The 15,888-nt window shown below is 43.4% G+C and overlaps 1 protein-coding gene across 1 annotated transcript; it reads left to right on the plus strand.

Annotated features, from left to right (window-relative positions):
- Positions 1-269: 269 nt before the first annotated feature.
- Positions 270-14,646, plus strand: vps41 (VPS41 subunit of HOPS complex). Its single transcript, XM_055929088.1, has 28 exons — positions 270-470; positions 800-838; positions 2,570-2,677; positions 4,126-4,203; positions 4,299-4,373; positions 5,777-5,839; positions 5,974-6,039; positions 7,654-7,773; positions 7,984-8,197; positions 8,316-8,413; positions 8,539-8,668; positions 8,799-8,914; positions 9,102-9,158; positions 9,460-9,521; positions 9,654-9,735; positions 10,243-10,335; positions 10,453-10,580; positions 10,716-10,860; positions 11,174-11,215; positions 11,312-11,362; positions 11,481-11,618; positions 11,763-11,817; positions 12,005-12,145; positions 13,029-13,165; positions 13,268-13,367; positions 13,450-13,494; positions 14,195-14,274; positions 14,378-14,646. Exons 1-28 carry the CDS (start codon positions 450-452, stop codon positions 14,456-14,458), a joined length of 2,565 nt encoding a protein of 854 aa, XP_055785063.1. The 5' UTR covers positions 270-449; the 3' UTR covers positions 14,459-14,646.
- Positions 14,647-15,888: the final 1,242 nt, after the last annotated feature.

Consider the following 15,888-nt stretch of genomic DNA (forward strand, 5'->3'; position numbering starts at 1 on the left):
GTTCTCAAACCTCTCCTCGGGCCCCCCAGACATTTCACAGTTTTGTTGTAGCCATGAGCTAGCTCACCTGATTCAAGTAGTCATGGGCTTGATAATTAGTTGACAAGATTAATCAAATGGTAGCGCTGGAATTGTTAAATACATGGAATGGCTGGGAATCCCTGAGCCGAGGTTTGAGAACTACTGGGCTAGTGAAGACTGGATGACGTGCAGTCCATTTGGCAACAAAAAAACTCTGAGACCCATAATGCCACACGTTTCTGGTTTCTGTCATGTGATTTTTTCTTATGACTGGCACAGTTACGTTTGTCAACGAGGGGGTGCTTTGTGAATATACTGGCATTTGGTGAATTCGTTTAGTTTTCTTTTGAGCAGCATTAGCTCAATATCTAAATTGACTAATGGATAGTTGCAAATAGAACGCTGTTTTGCTTTCTCTTCCAATCATCATGGCAGAAGTAGAGGAGAAGGTAAGCCTCATCTTGTCTGTCAGACATTACAGCAATGTTTTGCAGTCAATTCGACAATCGACTTTATCTTCATGTATCGGTTTTCTAGGAAATGATTCAAAATTTAAATGGTTTAATTGCATTTGCGACCTCGTGTGCAATCATGCATTGTAATGGAGAATGCCTGGACATGGCTAAACAATGTAAACAAAGACAACATAACACTTAACAGTATTTTCCTAGCTAGCTAACGTTACTCTTGTACTATTGCTCTATTATGCGTGTAATGAGTTTGCTCTAGCAGATTATAAAGTATTGCCCTTGTTCATTAATAAACACGTGTAATTTAGGGCAGGAAACCAAGTGAAGAATCCACAGATGAGTCTGAGGTAAGTGTTGTATACAAACAACAAGACATTTCATTAATTTAGGCTGAAGTAACTGTAGCAAATGTATATGCTGTCCGCATTGATGCTATACCGACCAGTAAGCATAATACAACAACCTCTTATTTTACAGAAACAAAACGGCAGATTTAGAGAAATGTTCTTATGCAATTTTCTGGATGTTTTCATGTTGTGAAAAAAAAATCTGGATCAACAGCAGAATATACCATGTCTGACTGTCAGAGATGCATGCGGTTGTGAAGTACACTGTTGCAACAAACATTTAGATTTTTTGATATGTTTTAAATCATCCAGCTCCTTTAATTTTGTGTCTGCGAAGCGCTAAATAAAATATAGCATGCCAGACTGCTCGGGTGAGGAGCAGCCTGTTTTTAAATGATACAGAGAATGAAATGTCAGGAATAGCCAGTACATTGAACAATTCCATCCTTACTCCCCAAAAGAAAAACAATTCAGAATGGGGGGGGGGGGGGTTAGGGTAGAAATCTCAACCAGTAAATGAAAAGCCTGCTGCCCCCCTATCACGAGTCCACAAACAGAATCCACTCTACTACTTTAACACACAAACACTGACAGGCAAAACAAAAGCACCTGGGACTGCATGATTGTATGTCCCCTTTGAATTGTTACAAGGCCCTGTTTCTTTAGTTATTGTGTTGTAGCTTGCCCGTTTGCTATTCGCCTGTCTCCGTCGCTGGGTTGTCAGCAGACAAACTTGATGAAGGCAGTGAGAGTGCAGCCGACGTGTTTAAGGCTTTGCCAGAGATTACTAGATAGGAACCAAGTAACATGCTCCCACCAGTCTCTTGGCCCATGCTCTGCAGACCGATTCACGTTCACTCAATTTTTCCCCCTCATGGGTTGTTGTAATATACATTTTCTGTCAGACTCCTAACTTAGCATGCCCTACTGAATATTTATTAATTGAAAAATGTGTTGATGTGGTAGAGCCTCATCAGCCTAACAAAAAAAGAAACGGAAACTTACCACACTAAAAAAAGTCTGCAAAACAGTGCATGTTGTCTCCGTATGGGGCAAGAGTTTGTTGTTGTTCTGTGTTATGGCTCGGTAAACCGTGACAAATGCCCATGCATTAGAAATTTCACAATGGGAATAAACAGGAAATAGACATGGCGGTGTGGAGTGGGAAAAGATGGTTCTTGGAAATGACATTCTCTCCACACATTGCCAGCCCTCACCTTCTCCCATAGTGCTCATAATAGCAGTCTTTGTTTTGTGTTGATGCACCATATAGGCGGCCACAGTCTATGCAGCATTGGTTATAAACTGGGTTATGGGGAATATTCAGGCTGTGACCGCAAATGTACACAGGAGAATATGGCAGCAGCGCTTATTCTCTGGATTCTAGGGAGGGCTGTAAATCCATTTCAGTTCCTGGGACAGTGTGTGAAGCAGGCAGTAGAGAGGTTGGATGATCTGGTTACAGGTGGAGAGTTGACTGACCTTTGACATTTGTGTGACTGTGTGTATCTAGAAACATTTACCTTGCTGATAAGGAATGGGAATTTTGAATGAGATGTATTGAATTCCCTACCTTGCTGATAGGGAGTGGGAATGGGTATTCTATAAATTCCATACAAAATTCCCATTCCCTTCAGCAAGGTAAATGTATGAATCTGTGCCAGTGTAATAGTCTGTATATTATAGATTAATCATGTTGGATTGTTTCAACTGAATCCCCCTTTAAACTAGGAGGAGGACAGTGTGGAGGAGCCTAAGCTGAAGTATGAACGATTGGCCAATGGGGTGACTGAAATTCTCCAAAAGGATGCTGCTAGCTGTATGACTGTCCATGATAAGGTACAGATCCTAACCAACCAGGGCTCTTCAGGCTAAACTAAAATAGATTTCAAATGTAATTGTTTGTGCACGTTTGATATATATTCAACATTGATTGGCATTCTCTCTGTAAAGTATGGAGAGGCAGGCCATTCCTTTCTCACCCACCACTCATTAGCAGCCACCAGCCATTGTCATTTTCCCTTGTTCCATTTCATCCATCTTTTCGCTCCCCTCTTCTCTTTTTGAATGTTGATATTTTTCAGTGGGCCACTCTGAGCTGGATGGCTAATCGTCATGGCACCGAGTGCACTCATGCACGCCTGAACAGAGGACGAGTCATACCTGGTTCTGTCTGCTCACCTGATGTTTTATTAGCCACTATTGATTTTCATTTATTTATTTTTACTTTGAGGATTTTCTTCCCCCTTTTCTCCCTCTTTCATCCTATTAAAAAAAAGCAAGTGTGGCAGAGTGAGAGACGAGACATTGCTGTGCTGAAATGCCAGATTTGTTCTGACTCTCTTTCTTACCAGTGTTTTTGTGCTCCTGTACCTCCTGCCGGCTACAGCACCTGCACTGTCACAGAGACCCCCGACCCAGCCAACCCCCAGCACCTTTAAAACCACCAACATCCCGCATTGCCTGATGTTGCCTCATATTTTAAGTGCCTGAATCGGGATTTAATTTGAACAATTCCGTTCTGATAAATCCTTTTAAAAGTCACTCCGCCTCGCTAGGTTGACCCTTTTTATTTATTTATTTTTGGTTATTTTATTTGGGGAGATTGCAGGGGCTCTGTTTGACATGCTCAGCTGTGCCTGTAAATATAAGCATTTCATTACAGACTGCACTGAAGCATGGTGGGCTCACCGCACACGCAGGCCTGGGGGAGGGAGGGATTAGGGGGAGGGTCTGAAGCTGGGCCTGGGTGGAAAAGTGCACACTTAATCTAATGCCAAAAAGTCACCCAGTTTTTTTATAATTTCTTGTCCCAGTGGACCTACACACACTCTCTCTCTCTCTCACACACACACATACTCAAACACACTCTCACACACATACTCTCATACGTGGCAGAAGCAGGAAACATGGGGAACCAGTTTCTGCTCTGTAGAAAATAATAGCTTTATGGTGGGCAGGAGAGGCGGTGATTGGGTTGCTGGCGACGCGAGGAGAAGCCAGATGTACAGTGCATTTATTATGTTTAACCCTTTTAATTTGAGAGACAAAATACCATTTCACACTGTCTGCCTTAATAAATAGGGTTTTCCCTCCCCCTGTAATTTCACAGTTTTTGCCCCAGAGCAAACTGATTCCACCCCACTCTACCCACCTCCCTCAGCTACGCTAGACAGGGTGCATTTTTAATCCTCTTGCCACAGCTTTCGTCAGTATAACATTTTTGCAAAAATCTTGGATTGTTCCCAGGTGTTTTAAAGATTAATCTCAGGTTCATTCCATTTCAGTTCCTTGCGCTGGGCACTCACTTTGGGAAAGTTTACCTTCTGGACATCCAAGGCAATGTGACTCAGAAGTTTGAAATTGTAAGTACTCCACACAATCCCCAAAAAGTCACTTGCTCTCTGCCTCAGAACTTTCCCAGTCATTTAGTGTCCATGTTGTTGTGGTCTCTCCTCAGAGTCCAGTGAGGATCAACCAGATCAGCCTAGATGAGAGCGGAGAGCATGTTGGGATCTGCTCTGAGGACGGCAAGGTGAGAGCTCCCTGCTCAGAACTGGTGGCCATAAAGGAGGCTACGTCCTAAATGGCACCCTATTCCTATATAGCCCGCAGGGCTCCGGTCAGAAGTAGTACACTATGTAAGACAAGGGTAGGCAACCCTGATTCTGGAGTGCCGCAAGCACTTTGTGTTTGTGATTTTACCGACCTGGAAGATCAGGTGTGTTGAATTTAGGCAATCACTGAACTAGTGATTAGTGGTCAATTAGCTCAGATGGTCAGGTGTGGTGCCTAGTTGGAACAAGATCCTGTGGCACTCCAGGAAAAGGGTTGCCTACCGCTGATGTAGGGAATAGGATGCCATTTGGGATGCATCCTAGATTTCTGCACCATCATTAGGTGGTATGCATGACACATTCTGACATTCAACATCACTTTCCACTTACCCCATGCAATTATACAATTTAATGAACTCATATCATTCATATTTAGGATTTAATAGAACTTGTTACCTGGAGAAAAGTAATTTAGAAATCTGTGCCCAAGTTCTCATAGATTTACAAACCAGAAGCTGTATCTTCCTCATACCTGTTTACTTTCATAAATCTACACATTTCTAGGAATTTTGAACAAGCACTTGTTCGTGAGGGGAACGACTCTCCCATCCATCTGCCTGTCAGTCATCAGATCTCTATGGATACCCTGTCAGTGTTCTCTGCCTTGTTGTTATCTCTCCTCTCCTGATCATTATTACCATCCTTCATGGATCCTGCAGTCCAGATATGCTCTCTGATATCGCCCCTCACACGCACTCCAGCAGCAAAACAAGATCTTATCGACACCGAAAGTGGCGCCAACAATTAAAATTGTCGCCACCGCAGTTGTTCATCCTTGACCAATTCAGTTTGCCGTTAATCCATGTCAATCCTTTCAGATAATCCAGAATCATCTATGCGATTCAAGATGGAGAGTGCAAAGGCCGTGATGTTGTTTATGTTTGCCTTTTTATGACTCGCGGACAGTCAAGCTGTGGTACAGTATAATTGTTGCATTAGATATTGCTGCAGCTACGCTAACTGCGGCTGTGGTAAAAACCTGGTATCAAAGCACCGGACGGTTCAGAGAATCAACCTGTCCACTAATTGGTGACCCGTCAGATGGCTAGCAGTGATCCAATCAAAGTCTTACTGTCCAGAACTCCCCCTTCATACACAACAGTGACTCTGTAACTCTCAGACTGCTCCCAGACAGCTGCAGACAGACATTAATTAGGGACAGAGATGTATTTTGCCAAAGGCCCTGGCCTATTCAATGAACCCTGTAACTAGGTTGGAGGAACAAGTTGGAAAAACATTTACATACATTAGTTTCATTATTTTTCATTTCGTACTATATTGACTGATCCTTTCTTGTCATTCTATCATGTCTTTATTGCAGGTTCAAGTGTTTGGACTCTACACGAGGGAAGGCTTCCATGAGAACTTTGACTGTCCTGTCAAAGTAAGCAGATTTCAATATTCGTTTAACTTCATACTTTTATGACAAGCTGAGAGTATATGTACCGGGCGGTATAATAATAGCACACAACATAACTTGTATGCGTTCCAAATGGATCTAATTCCCATATTCTCCAGGTGGTGGCGTTACACCCTCGGTTCAGCAGCTCAACCCACAAACAATTTGTCACTGGAGGCAACAAGGTGAGATTGAAAGGGATTTTTCAATGTGAGTACAGTATACAGCCCATCTCAACAGTGTTGACAGGAGTGTAGTTAAACTGTTGCGGATTAGCTAACGTGGACAGAACTCTATATTCATGTTTTAGTTAACAAATATTCAGCATAAATTAGCCTTTGTTTTTCAAAATAATGAATTTAGATTTTGTTCTGGTGAAACAGATTCACTTGAACCCCCCCCCCCCCCCCCCCCTGTGCTTGGTTGATGGCTGTGCACACACAGGCCTTTGTTGACTGGTGTGAAAGCCTCCTACTTTCCCCTGTCTCTCGTCTGGAGTGCACTCCGGGGCAAGCGGCCCATTTTCACAAAGTGCTGCTCGCTCAACAGTGTTTGAAAGGCAGTGCTTCACAAGCACACCAAATAGATGTCATTATCAGGAGGACCCATAGTCTTAGGGTCCTGGGTAGGCTGACACAGCAGTCTCTTCTCTATCATACCCATAAATGTGTCTCAGATTCAGAAAACACTTTATGTTAGGTACTAATGTTCCCTTTCCATGGCCAAAGACTGCAGTCTGCCGCAACACCACTTAGTGCAAATGATACAACAGACAAAAAATCTGTACAGTACGGTACAATCCCCCCCAACAACATTGGAGAAAAAAAGTTATATACATACCTACAACCCTGGCGAAGGTAAAAGTGTTTAAGCTGCTCTACTTATGAAACGCTCATTGTTAGTGTTATTTTTCCATTTTCTCACAATTGGTACTGATTTCTTCCCTCTCCGTGTGCTCAAGACCCTCCATAAAGCACCCTGTGAGGAAAATCAATAAGCCTCAAATGGAGCCACATCCTGTCAAAGGCAATTCAATTCCGTCTCCACAGTTCTTCCAGTGTCATATCCTCTCTTTGTGGAGAGAACTGTTAACATTTCCAGACTGTTGAATTAAAGGCCGGGGCTGTCTCCCTCTCCCCCCCCCCCCCCCCGTTCATAATAACTAAAGGCTATTGTACATCCGTCTGTATGACTATGACACTGAGAGATGCTTTTTATGTATATGGCCTTCTCTGAGGTGAAGCCACAGCCGACTGAAAAGAGGGACTACAGCCAACGTTATGTCTCAAAGCCATTGACGAGAATCAGTGATTCAGAGAAATAGCACGTATGCCGTCAAACCTACTGAAATAAGGAAGTTCTCGAGAATTGATTTTGTCAGTCTTGTATGAAGACCACAATCTTTCGTGCCATCTTTAGTTTACCCTTCCAGTTCTTTACTCACATCATGTAAATATCATAAACATTGATCAGTTAGTTGAATCAGGTAAAGATGAGATCATGTCTGCTCACCGAGCTGTGCTAGACGGTGTTGAAAGACAATGTCTGTTTACTTAATATTTATTATGTTAAAGCTCAAGTTGAATACAATCCTCCCACTCTGGGAGACCCACTGACACAACACTGTCTGTCCTCCTGTCCCTGTGCTCTACTGCCCTCTGGTGGTGGAAATACAAGAACCACAATCCACAGCTCTAAGGACACAGTTGCTTGTGCCTGTCTTGAAACCATGGTAGTAAGTTGTATATTAATGGCACATGGTTCTGATGTGAAATGTTTTTTTATGTTGCTCTCCCAAGCTTCTTCTGTATGAGAGGAACTGGCTGAACCGCTGGAAGACATCCACTGTGCACGAAGGGGAGGGCACCATCACTAACGTCCAGTGGAGGGCCAATCTCATCGCCTGGGCCAACAATGTGGTAAGGACAGCAGTCAAAGCCTCAGATACATGGACTATACAAGAAACACGGTGGACTTTTATTGTATGTGTTTGGAATGATATCTTTTTTTGCATCATACAGCGTGTCGTCTTAAATAGACGCGTTGACATGTCTGTCACAAACATGAAATGCGTAGTGCGTTAGACATGCAAAGAGTGAATCTACTCTGTTTGTATTGGTCTCTTTCAGGGGGTGAAAATCTATGACATCAGCACCAAACAACGAATCACCAACGTCTTGCGGGATAACGTCAGCCTGCGGCCTGATATGTACCCGTGCAGTCTGTGCTGGAAAGACAACTCCACCCTCATCATCGGCTGGGGCTCCTCCGTTAAGATCTGTGCCGTGAAGGAGAGGGACCACGCGGAGATGAGAGACCTTCCTAGCCGTTATGTGGAAATTGGTGAGGGCGGGGCATGCATGTACTAGTCACAGTATTAATGTAACGACATGTTCTGTTGGGACTTTACTGTAACAGGATGTGGAGGTGATGTGGAGTCATTTGAGCTTCTCTCTTGCAGTGTCTGCGTTTGAAACCGAGTTCTTCATCAGTGGCCTGGCGCCTCTAGCAGACCAGCTGGTCAACCTGTACTTTGTGAAGGGAAACTTTGACCACATGGTACTGTTTGGTTAGATACTGTGTGATGGAATGGCTTAAGTGGTCACAGACATGATATTTAAATGTTGATCTGGTCGACATGTTTACGTGTGTGTGTGTGTGTGTGTGTGTGTTTGTTTGATCAGGAGGAGGAGTTCAGAGCGCGGCCTCGTCTGGACATCATCCAGCCTCTCCCAGAGGGCTTTGAGGAGATCTCATCAGACGCCCTGACCGTCCGCAACTTCCAGGAGAACGAGTGTCGAGACTACCGACTGGGTGAGTCGGTCAGATGCCTCCCCCCGGCAAACACTACTCCGAGAGACAGTCTGCATTTCCACGTTCTAGCTACTTTAACCTACTATGCAGGATAGATCACATGCTCTGTCCTGTACCCTCGTGTCAACAGAACATTCTGAGGGAGAATCCCTCTTCTACATCATCAGCCCTAAAGACATTGTGGTGGCCAAAGAGAGAGACCAGGATGACCACATTGACTGGCTGCTGGACAAGAAGAAGTATGAGGTCAGTGTTTTGAATGTTCCAGTCAAGCAGACTTGGTATGAGGATTTCAGTATTTTTGCTGCGATGTACAGTATCTTCTCATCTGATCAGTTGAGAGCAGATTTTCAGGAAATGTGTTGCGTTGAGATACATATTATATACCTTAGAAGATATGCGTGCTTATAACAGGTAATAATGCATTATACAGGAAGCTCTGATGGCTGCTGAGATCAGCTTCAAGAACGTTAAACGCCATGAAGTCCAGGTACTGTATAGGCATTGCTCATCTTTTATTCGTACCTTGAATAGTGCTATTCACTCTCTATTCTTGCTCCTATTTTACCTACACATATGCATTTTACCGGATCCCACCATAAGTCAACCCGCTTTAGCAAATTAACGACGCAGAGGTTGGTAAAGTCACCTTTGTCTTCTCAGTTGGTTGAAATCACATGATACACACCAGATGAAACTACAGAACATACAAGACTTGATGAAATTCCAGAAGACACAGTCCATTACTCATGTTTTGTTCCCTAATGGACTTTCTCTTCTGTTCTAATCAGAAAATTGGGATGGCCTACATAAATCACCTGGTGGAGAAGGGTGACTACGACACCGCTGCCAGGTACTACAGCCTTTTAGTTCTGTCAGTTGTGTTTCTTCTGCAAAATACCAGTACAAGGAGTAGATTAAGTGGTTGTTCCCCCTCTCTCTCGCTCTCTCGCTCGCTCTCTCTCTCTTGTTCTCTTCAATCCAGGAAGTGTCAGAAGGTGCTGGGGAAAAACATGGAACTCTGGGAGAATGAGGTGTACAGGTTTAAAACCATTGGGCAGTTGAAGGTGAGTCAGACCACCTTGTCACATCGCAAAGTGACACATTCCGGACGATACCCGTATTCGCGATACTCCTTAGTATCGTGGCAAGGAAACCAAACACAAAGCAGATTTAACTTTAGGAAAACAGCCCTAATGTTGGACACAAACATCATTATGTTGTCATCCAGTCACAGGTATTTATTTTGCAAGCTATAGCACATAATATTTTACATACAGCAGGTTTTAAAGAACCAAAGAGTTTGGTCTGCTTCGTGTTTTCATTTTTGCCATGGAAAAAAATATTGTGACACAAGCGTCATCCCGGCCCTAAAAAGTGATCAATTATGGCATTAAAGACTAAGTAAGTTTTAGAAGTAACAATACTCTGTGTTGCCCTCAGTATTAACTGTTGTTGTAAGTATCTCTCTATCATTTTCTCCCTATCATTTTCTCCTCTCCATATATACTCATATAACTCTCTCTCGTCTCCTTTCGTCCTCCCCGCCTCTCCTCCGGTCTCTGCCTCTCCAGGCCATCAGCCAATACTTGCCCAGAGGGGACCTGCGTCTCAGACCTGCCATATATGAGATGATCTTAAATGACTTTCTAAAGACGGACTATGAGGTATGTCTGTCTGTTCCTGATGTTCTTCTTACTGCCGTGTTGTAGTATTATATCAAGTAGCAGCAAATATGAACTCATTTACCCAGCCTCTCTCTGCAACCTCTCTCTCTCTCCAAGGGCTTTGCCACGTTGATCCGCGAGTGGCCCGGAGAGCTCTACAATAACATGACCATTGTTCAGGCAGTCGCCGAGCACCTCAAGAAGGACCCCACGAACAGCACCCTGCTCACCACACTGGCTGAACTGTGAGTGACTCTCCACTGGTTTCACAATTTGGATTGACATCATAACCTCTCAATTGTTGCAATGTCCATTTCCTTTTTGATAGCTTGAGAGCGTTTGAAGTGTCACTAAGCTGCGTCTTTGTAATGTCCGTGCAGGTACACATATGACCAGCGGTATGACCGAGCCCTGGAGATCTACCTGAGACTGAGGCATAAGGATGTTTACCAGCTGATCCACAAACACAACCTCTTCTCCTCCATAGAAGACAAGATTGTGCTCCTCATGGACTTTGATAAAGAGGTGGGTAGCCAGAACATCACGCATAATCTTTTGATAAAGTCGACTCCTTGCTGTATCATAGGACCTTGCACCTGTATAGCTGTGTTGTGTATACTTGTCCTCACTTGAATAGTAATATCATCCTGCCTTAAAAAAATAAAATAAAAAGTCTGTCTTTGGAGTGCTTTAAGCTGTGCAAAAGTCATGGAAAACCTTTGCCTTGAGTCATCGTGCCTCGCACACCTCTTAATGCGTTTGGATTGGAAGACCACAAAGGTCATAAGTCACTTTGTGTTTATCTCCGTCTGAAGAATGGGTTTATTTGTGTTGTCAGAAAGCTGTCGACATGCTCCTGGATAATGAAGACAAAATATCGGTATGTGTACCTTGCTACCCTTGATCTTTTCATAGAGTTTCAAATAAAAATGTTAAAAAACCTGCTAACCACGCTTCTGTCTTCAATGTGCTACAGACCGACAGAGTAGTGGAGGAGCTCCGGGACAGACCTGAGCTGCTACACATTGTGAGTCGCACTTAGTCGCAGTTATTTTCGTGATTTTAAAGTTTCTCGTTTCCTGGTGATTATCTTGATTTGAAAATTGTATGACTTTAACAATGCCCCCCCCCCCCCCTTCCTTCAGTACTTACACAAACTGTTCAAGAGGGACCACCACAAGGGTCAGCGGTACCATGAGAGACAAATTGGCCTGTATGCTGAGTATGATCGGCCCAACCTGCTGCCATTCCTCAGGGACAGCATCCACTGCCCACTAGAAAAGGTACTTAGAGACACTTTCATACTGCCCGCTCAAATACAATTGTCCATGAAGTACATTTCTTTGAGTTGACATTCATATGATCTTATCAAGTATGTCAGATATATTAGAACCATGATGAATCATCTTACGTGTACAATCCTTCAGGCTCTGGAGATTTGTCAGGAGAGAAACTTTGTGGAGGAGACTGTCTTCCTGCTCAGTAAGTGTCCCCGTACAGTTTATGTTCGTAACGCTCATGAATAAGCCATTATAAAGTGCTTTATAAATTGTTACAAAGGCTTCTAGATGTGGGGGGGGGGGGCAAGCTGAACTAAACCACCAGCCAGTCAGGTAATTGACTGCATTTGGTCTGAGGAAACTGACCCACTGTTACTTGCCCCTCATAGGCAGGATGGGGAACTGTAGACGGGCCCTTCAGATGATCATGGAGGAACTGGAGGATGTGGACAAGGCCATAGAGTTTGCTAAGGAGCAGGATGACGCTGAGCTGTGGGAGGATCTCATCTCCTATTCCATTGATAAGCCACGTAAGTCACATGAATACGCAAGCACTTTCAAACTAACATGGTCCAAGCACACCAAGACAGTCGTGAAGAGGGCACGACAAAACCTATTCCCCCTCAGGAGACTGAAAAGATTTGGCATGGGTCCTCAGATCCTCAAAAGGTTCTACAGCTGCATCATAGAGAGCATCCTGACTGGATGCATCACTGCCTGGTATGGCAACTGCTCAGCCTCCGACCGCAAGGCACTACAGAGTGTAGTGCGAACGGCCCAATACATCACTGGGGCCAAGCTTCCTGCCACCCAGGACCTCTACCAGGTGGTGTCAGAGGAAGGCCCAAAAAATTGGCAAGACTCCAGCCACCCTAGACTGTTCTGTCTGCTACCGCACGGCAAGCGGTACCGGAGTGCCAAGTCTAGGGCCAAGAGGCTTCTAAACAGCTTCTACCCCCAAGCCATAAGACTCCTGAACACCCGATCAAATGCCTACCCAGACTATTTGCATTGTCTCTCCCCCTCTTTTACACCACTGCTACTCTCTGTTGTTATAATCTATGCATAGTCACTTTAATAACTCTACCTACATGTACATATTACCTCAACTCACCGGTTCCCCTGCACATTGACTCTGTACCGGTACCCCCTGTATATAGTCTCGCTATTGTTATTTTACTGCAGCTCTTTAATTATTTGTTACTTTTTTTTTTTTTTGACCTTTTTTTTTTAACTGCATTGTTTGTTAGGGGCTCGTAAGTAAGCATTTCACTGTAAGGTTGTTGTGTGTTGTTCACCTGTTGTATTCGGCGCATGTGACTAATACAATTTCATTTGGATTTGTTTAAAAAAGGTCTACAACATAGTGTTTCCATCACTGTCATTTTAAGTTCCTCTTTTTTTCCTCTTAAGCCTTCATTACTGGTCTCCTTAATAACATTGGGACACATGTGGATCCCATCTTGCTCATCCACCGCATAAAGGAGGGAATGGAGATTCCTAACCTCCGAGATTCTCTCGTCAAGATCCTACATGACTACAACCTGCAGGTCAGAATATCAGCCATCGCATATTGCACCTAGAATATCACCGTAACAACAGATGAACAGTCCAGCCTTACCTCTTCTCTCATTTGTTTCTCTGTATCTCAGATCTTGCTGCGGGAGGGCTGTAAGAAAATCTTAGTGGCTGACTCGCTCTCCCTGCTCCAAAAGATGCGTAGGACTCAGATGAGAGGAGTCCGGGTGGATGGTGGGTAGATGGTCAGTTTGAATATGTGTTCATGTTTACTGCTTAAGATTGACTTAAACCTTGTTATTGTTGTCTTTTTCAGAAGAGAGCATCTGTGAATCCTGTCACACGTCAATATTACCATCAGGTGGGATTACCTTTAACATTATACAGTATTATATTTTATATTGTTATACAGTGTCTACACTACAGTATCATAATTGGGACGCTTCTTACCATCATTATATTTTAAGCTATTCAACACACCTCTATTCAGTAATGGCCCTGGCTAATAAACTCATCTGATGAGGCTTGCTGGGTGGAGCTAGATTATTTTATGCTGAATTAGTCTCGGACATCTGTTAGCAATTTATGTTGTTCTTCAATAACACAAACTCCAAAGCAAATCAGGGGGAGAAAAATAGGTTTATTCAGAGAGGACAAATCCAGATGTTATGCTGGGAGGTAGATGTTCAGATGTCAGTCTCCCCTGTCCTCAGCTTTTCTCCCCCGAACAAAGGAACAGGAATGTCATTTATAATCCCCCACACTAGCCTGGGGTTGCCAATCAGAAGTCCTTGTAGTACAACTTGGCCAATGGCCAAATAACAAGCATCCTGCCCCCGACTCAATGTACAGACCAATGACAACGTGGCACATGCCGCTCTGAGTTCAGGAGTGACATCCCACAGATCCTAAACAGATGTTGAACTGAAACCCAACTCCTATTTACAATTCGCTATTGACCATTAGTACTCTAGTTTTTAGTCCTCTCATCCTCTGCATTGTGTATTTATCTTCAAAATATTCTTATACATCCATTAATGCATTTGCTCCTTTTGTTGTAGATATGGCCCAGAACTTCAGTGTGGCTGTCTTCCACTGCAGACACATGTTCCACAAGGAGTGTTTACCTTCTCCTGGAATAGTAAGTATCTACTCCATCTCCCCTTCTCTTTCTCACTCCATATGGCCTTTCAGATGAGAGCAGCAGACTAGGGACTAATATGGCTTTTGCTTTTCACTTTCAGATTCCTGGAGTCCAGTTTTGCAACATCTGCAGTGCAAAGCGGAGAGGACCAGGAAGTGGGATACTGGAGATGAAAAAGTGACAGGAAATGCACACCTTATCATGCCATCGCTTCGTCTTTCACCAGTTGGGATTAATGGCAGTCTCTGGGTTGATAGATTTGATCTTTCTCCTTTGCTACGGTGTGATCTTCTGAATCAATGGCATAATATATCATTATATTAACTGTTACCAAAATAAAACAACAAATGTTGCACTATGACCTCTTAATACACTTCTTGCAATTTGCTTTGTGATCCTAAATTCAACAAAATCTCAATGTGTGCTTAAAGTGATCTTTGATTTTAACTGTAGCTCATTGACGAATATATTTGGTCCTACAAGGAAAACATAACTTTTGGTCTTCAGTGACAACACATGTGTGACTCAGTCGGTAAAGCAATGCACTTGCAACACCACAGGTCGTGGATTCAAATCCCATTGGAGCCACCCAATCGTTAAAATGTATGCTAGCATGACTGTAAGTTGCTTTGGATAAAAGCGTCTACCTATTCAGAGGAGGGCATGCTGTACCGTCATAGGAGGATATTCCAGTTATACAGACGCGCTGTAGACTATGTCCCTACTGGACACAGCTCTGCACTGACTTCACTGTCAGCCTCTTCAACCCTCCATTCAGAGACTGGCTACCCCTGACCGAAACAGTGACTGGCAGGAGCAGCCTAAACCAACTGACCATACCAAAGTCGAACTGAACGGTACAAGGGGTCACCCATCCCATATTTCTGCTAATTAATGAATGTCACTTTAAGACCGCAGGACATTTTTGATTTATTAGGAGTTCACAGTGAAGCCAACTGGTTTGCGACTATGACTCCCCATTGTAGGCAATTCAATCGCATAATTATAAAAAAAAGTTTGGTCAAATTACACAAGCATAGATTGACATGTTTTTTTTCTAATTTGGCACAGAAACTAGAGGCCATGAGTAACTTGGTCAAAAAGAATGGCATCGATTGGCCTATAGGTGGCGGTGTTATAAGCGGTCTCACTTAAACCTTCATATCTGTCACCCTTAGACAATTGAAACTTTGTCTGTAGGTGTCTTTCCTCATGCTCAACAAATTTGCCTAAGTCCTCAGGATCATAGAGAATGATAGAGGCCTCTCGTAGCCAGAAGGCAGTGTTAGTATGGGCAGCACCATTGAGGGCTTCCACCATTTTAATGTAGTCAACTTTGTATCTGTGCCATTATAGCGGCTTTGACGGCTATCTTCTTCATGGTTGGCTGATCCCTCTTGATGACCCGGTTGGACATGACTCCAACAGGGTCACCAGGGATTAGCCAATGATATTGGAAGTCCCAGACAAAAGATTGGGGTCACTTAGAAATATCCTTGCTTTCCATGAAAACATACATGAAATGAGTTGTAAAATGAATAGGAAATATAGTCAAGACGTTGACAAGTTTATAAATAAAGATTTTTAATTGAAATAATAATTGTCCTTCGA

Source organism: Salvelinus fontinalis, chromosome 7 (assembly GCF_029448725.1).
Source record: "Salvelinus fontinalis isolate EN_2023a chromosome 7, ASM2944872v1, whole genome shotgun sequence".
NCBI classification, from domain to species: Eukaryota; Metazoa; Chordata; class Actinopteri; order Salmoniformes; family Salmonidae; genus Salvelinus; species Salvelinus fontinalis.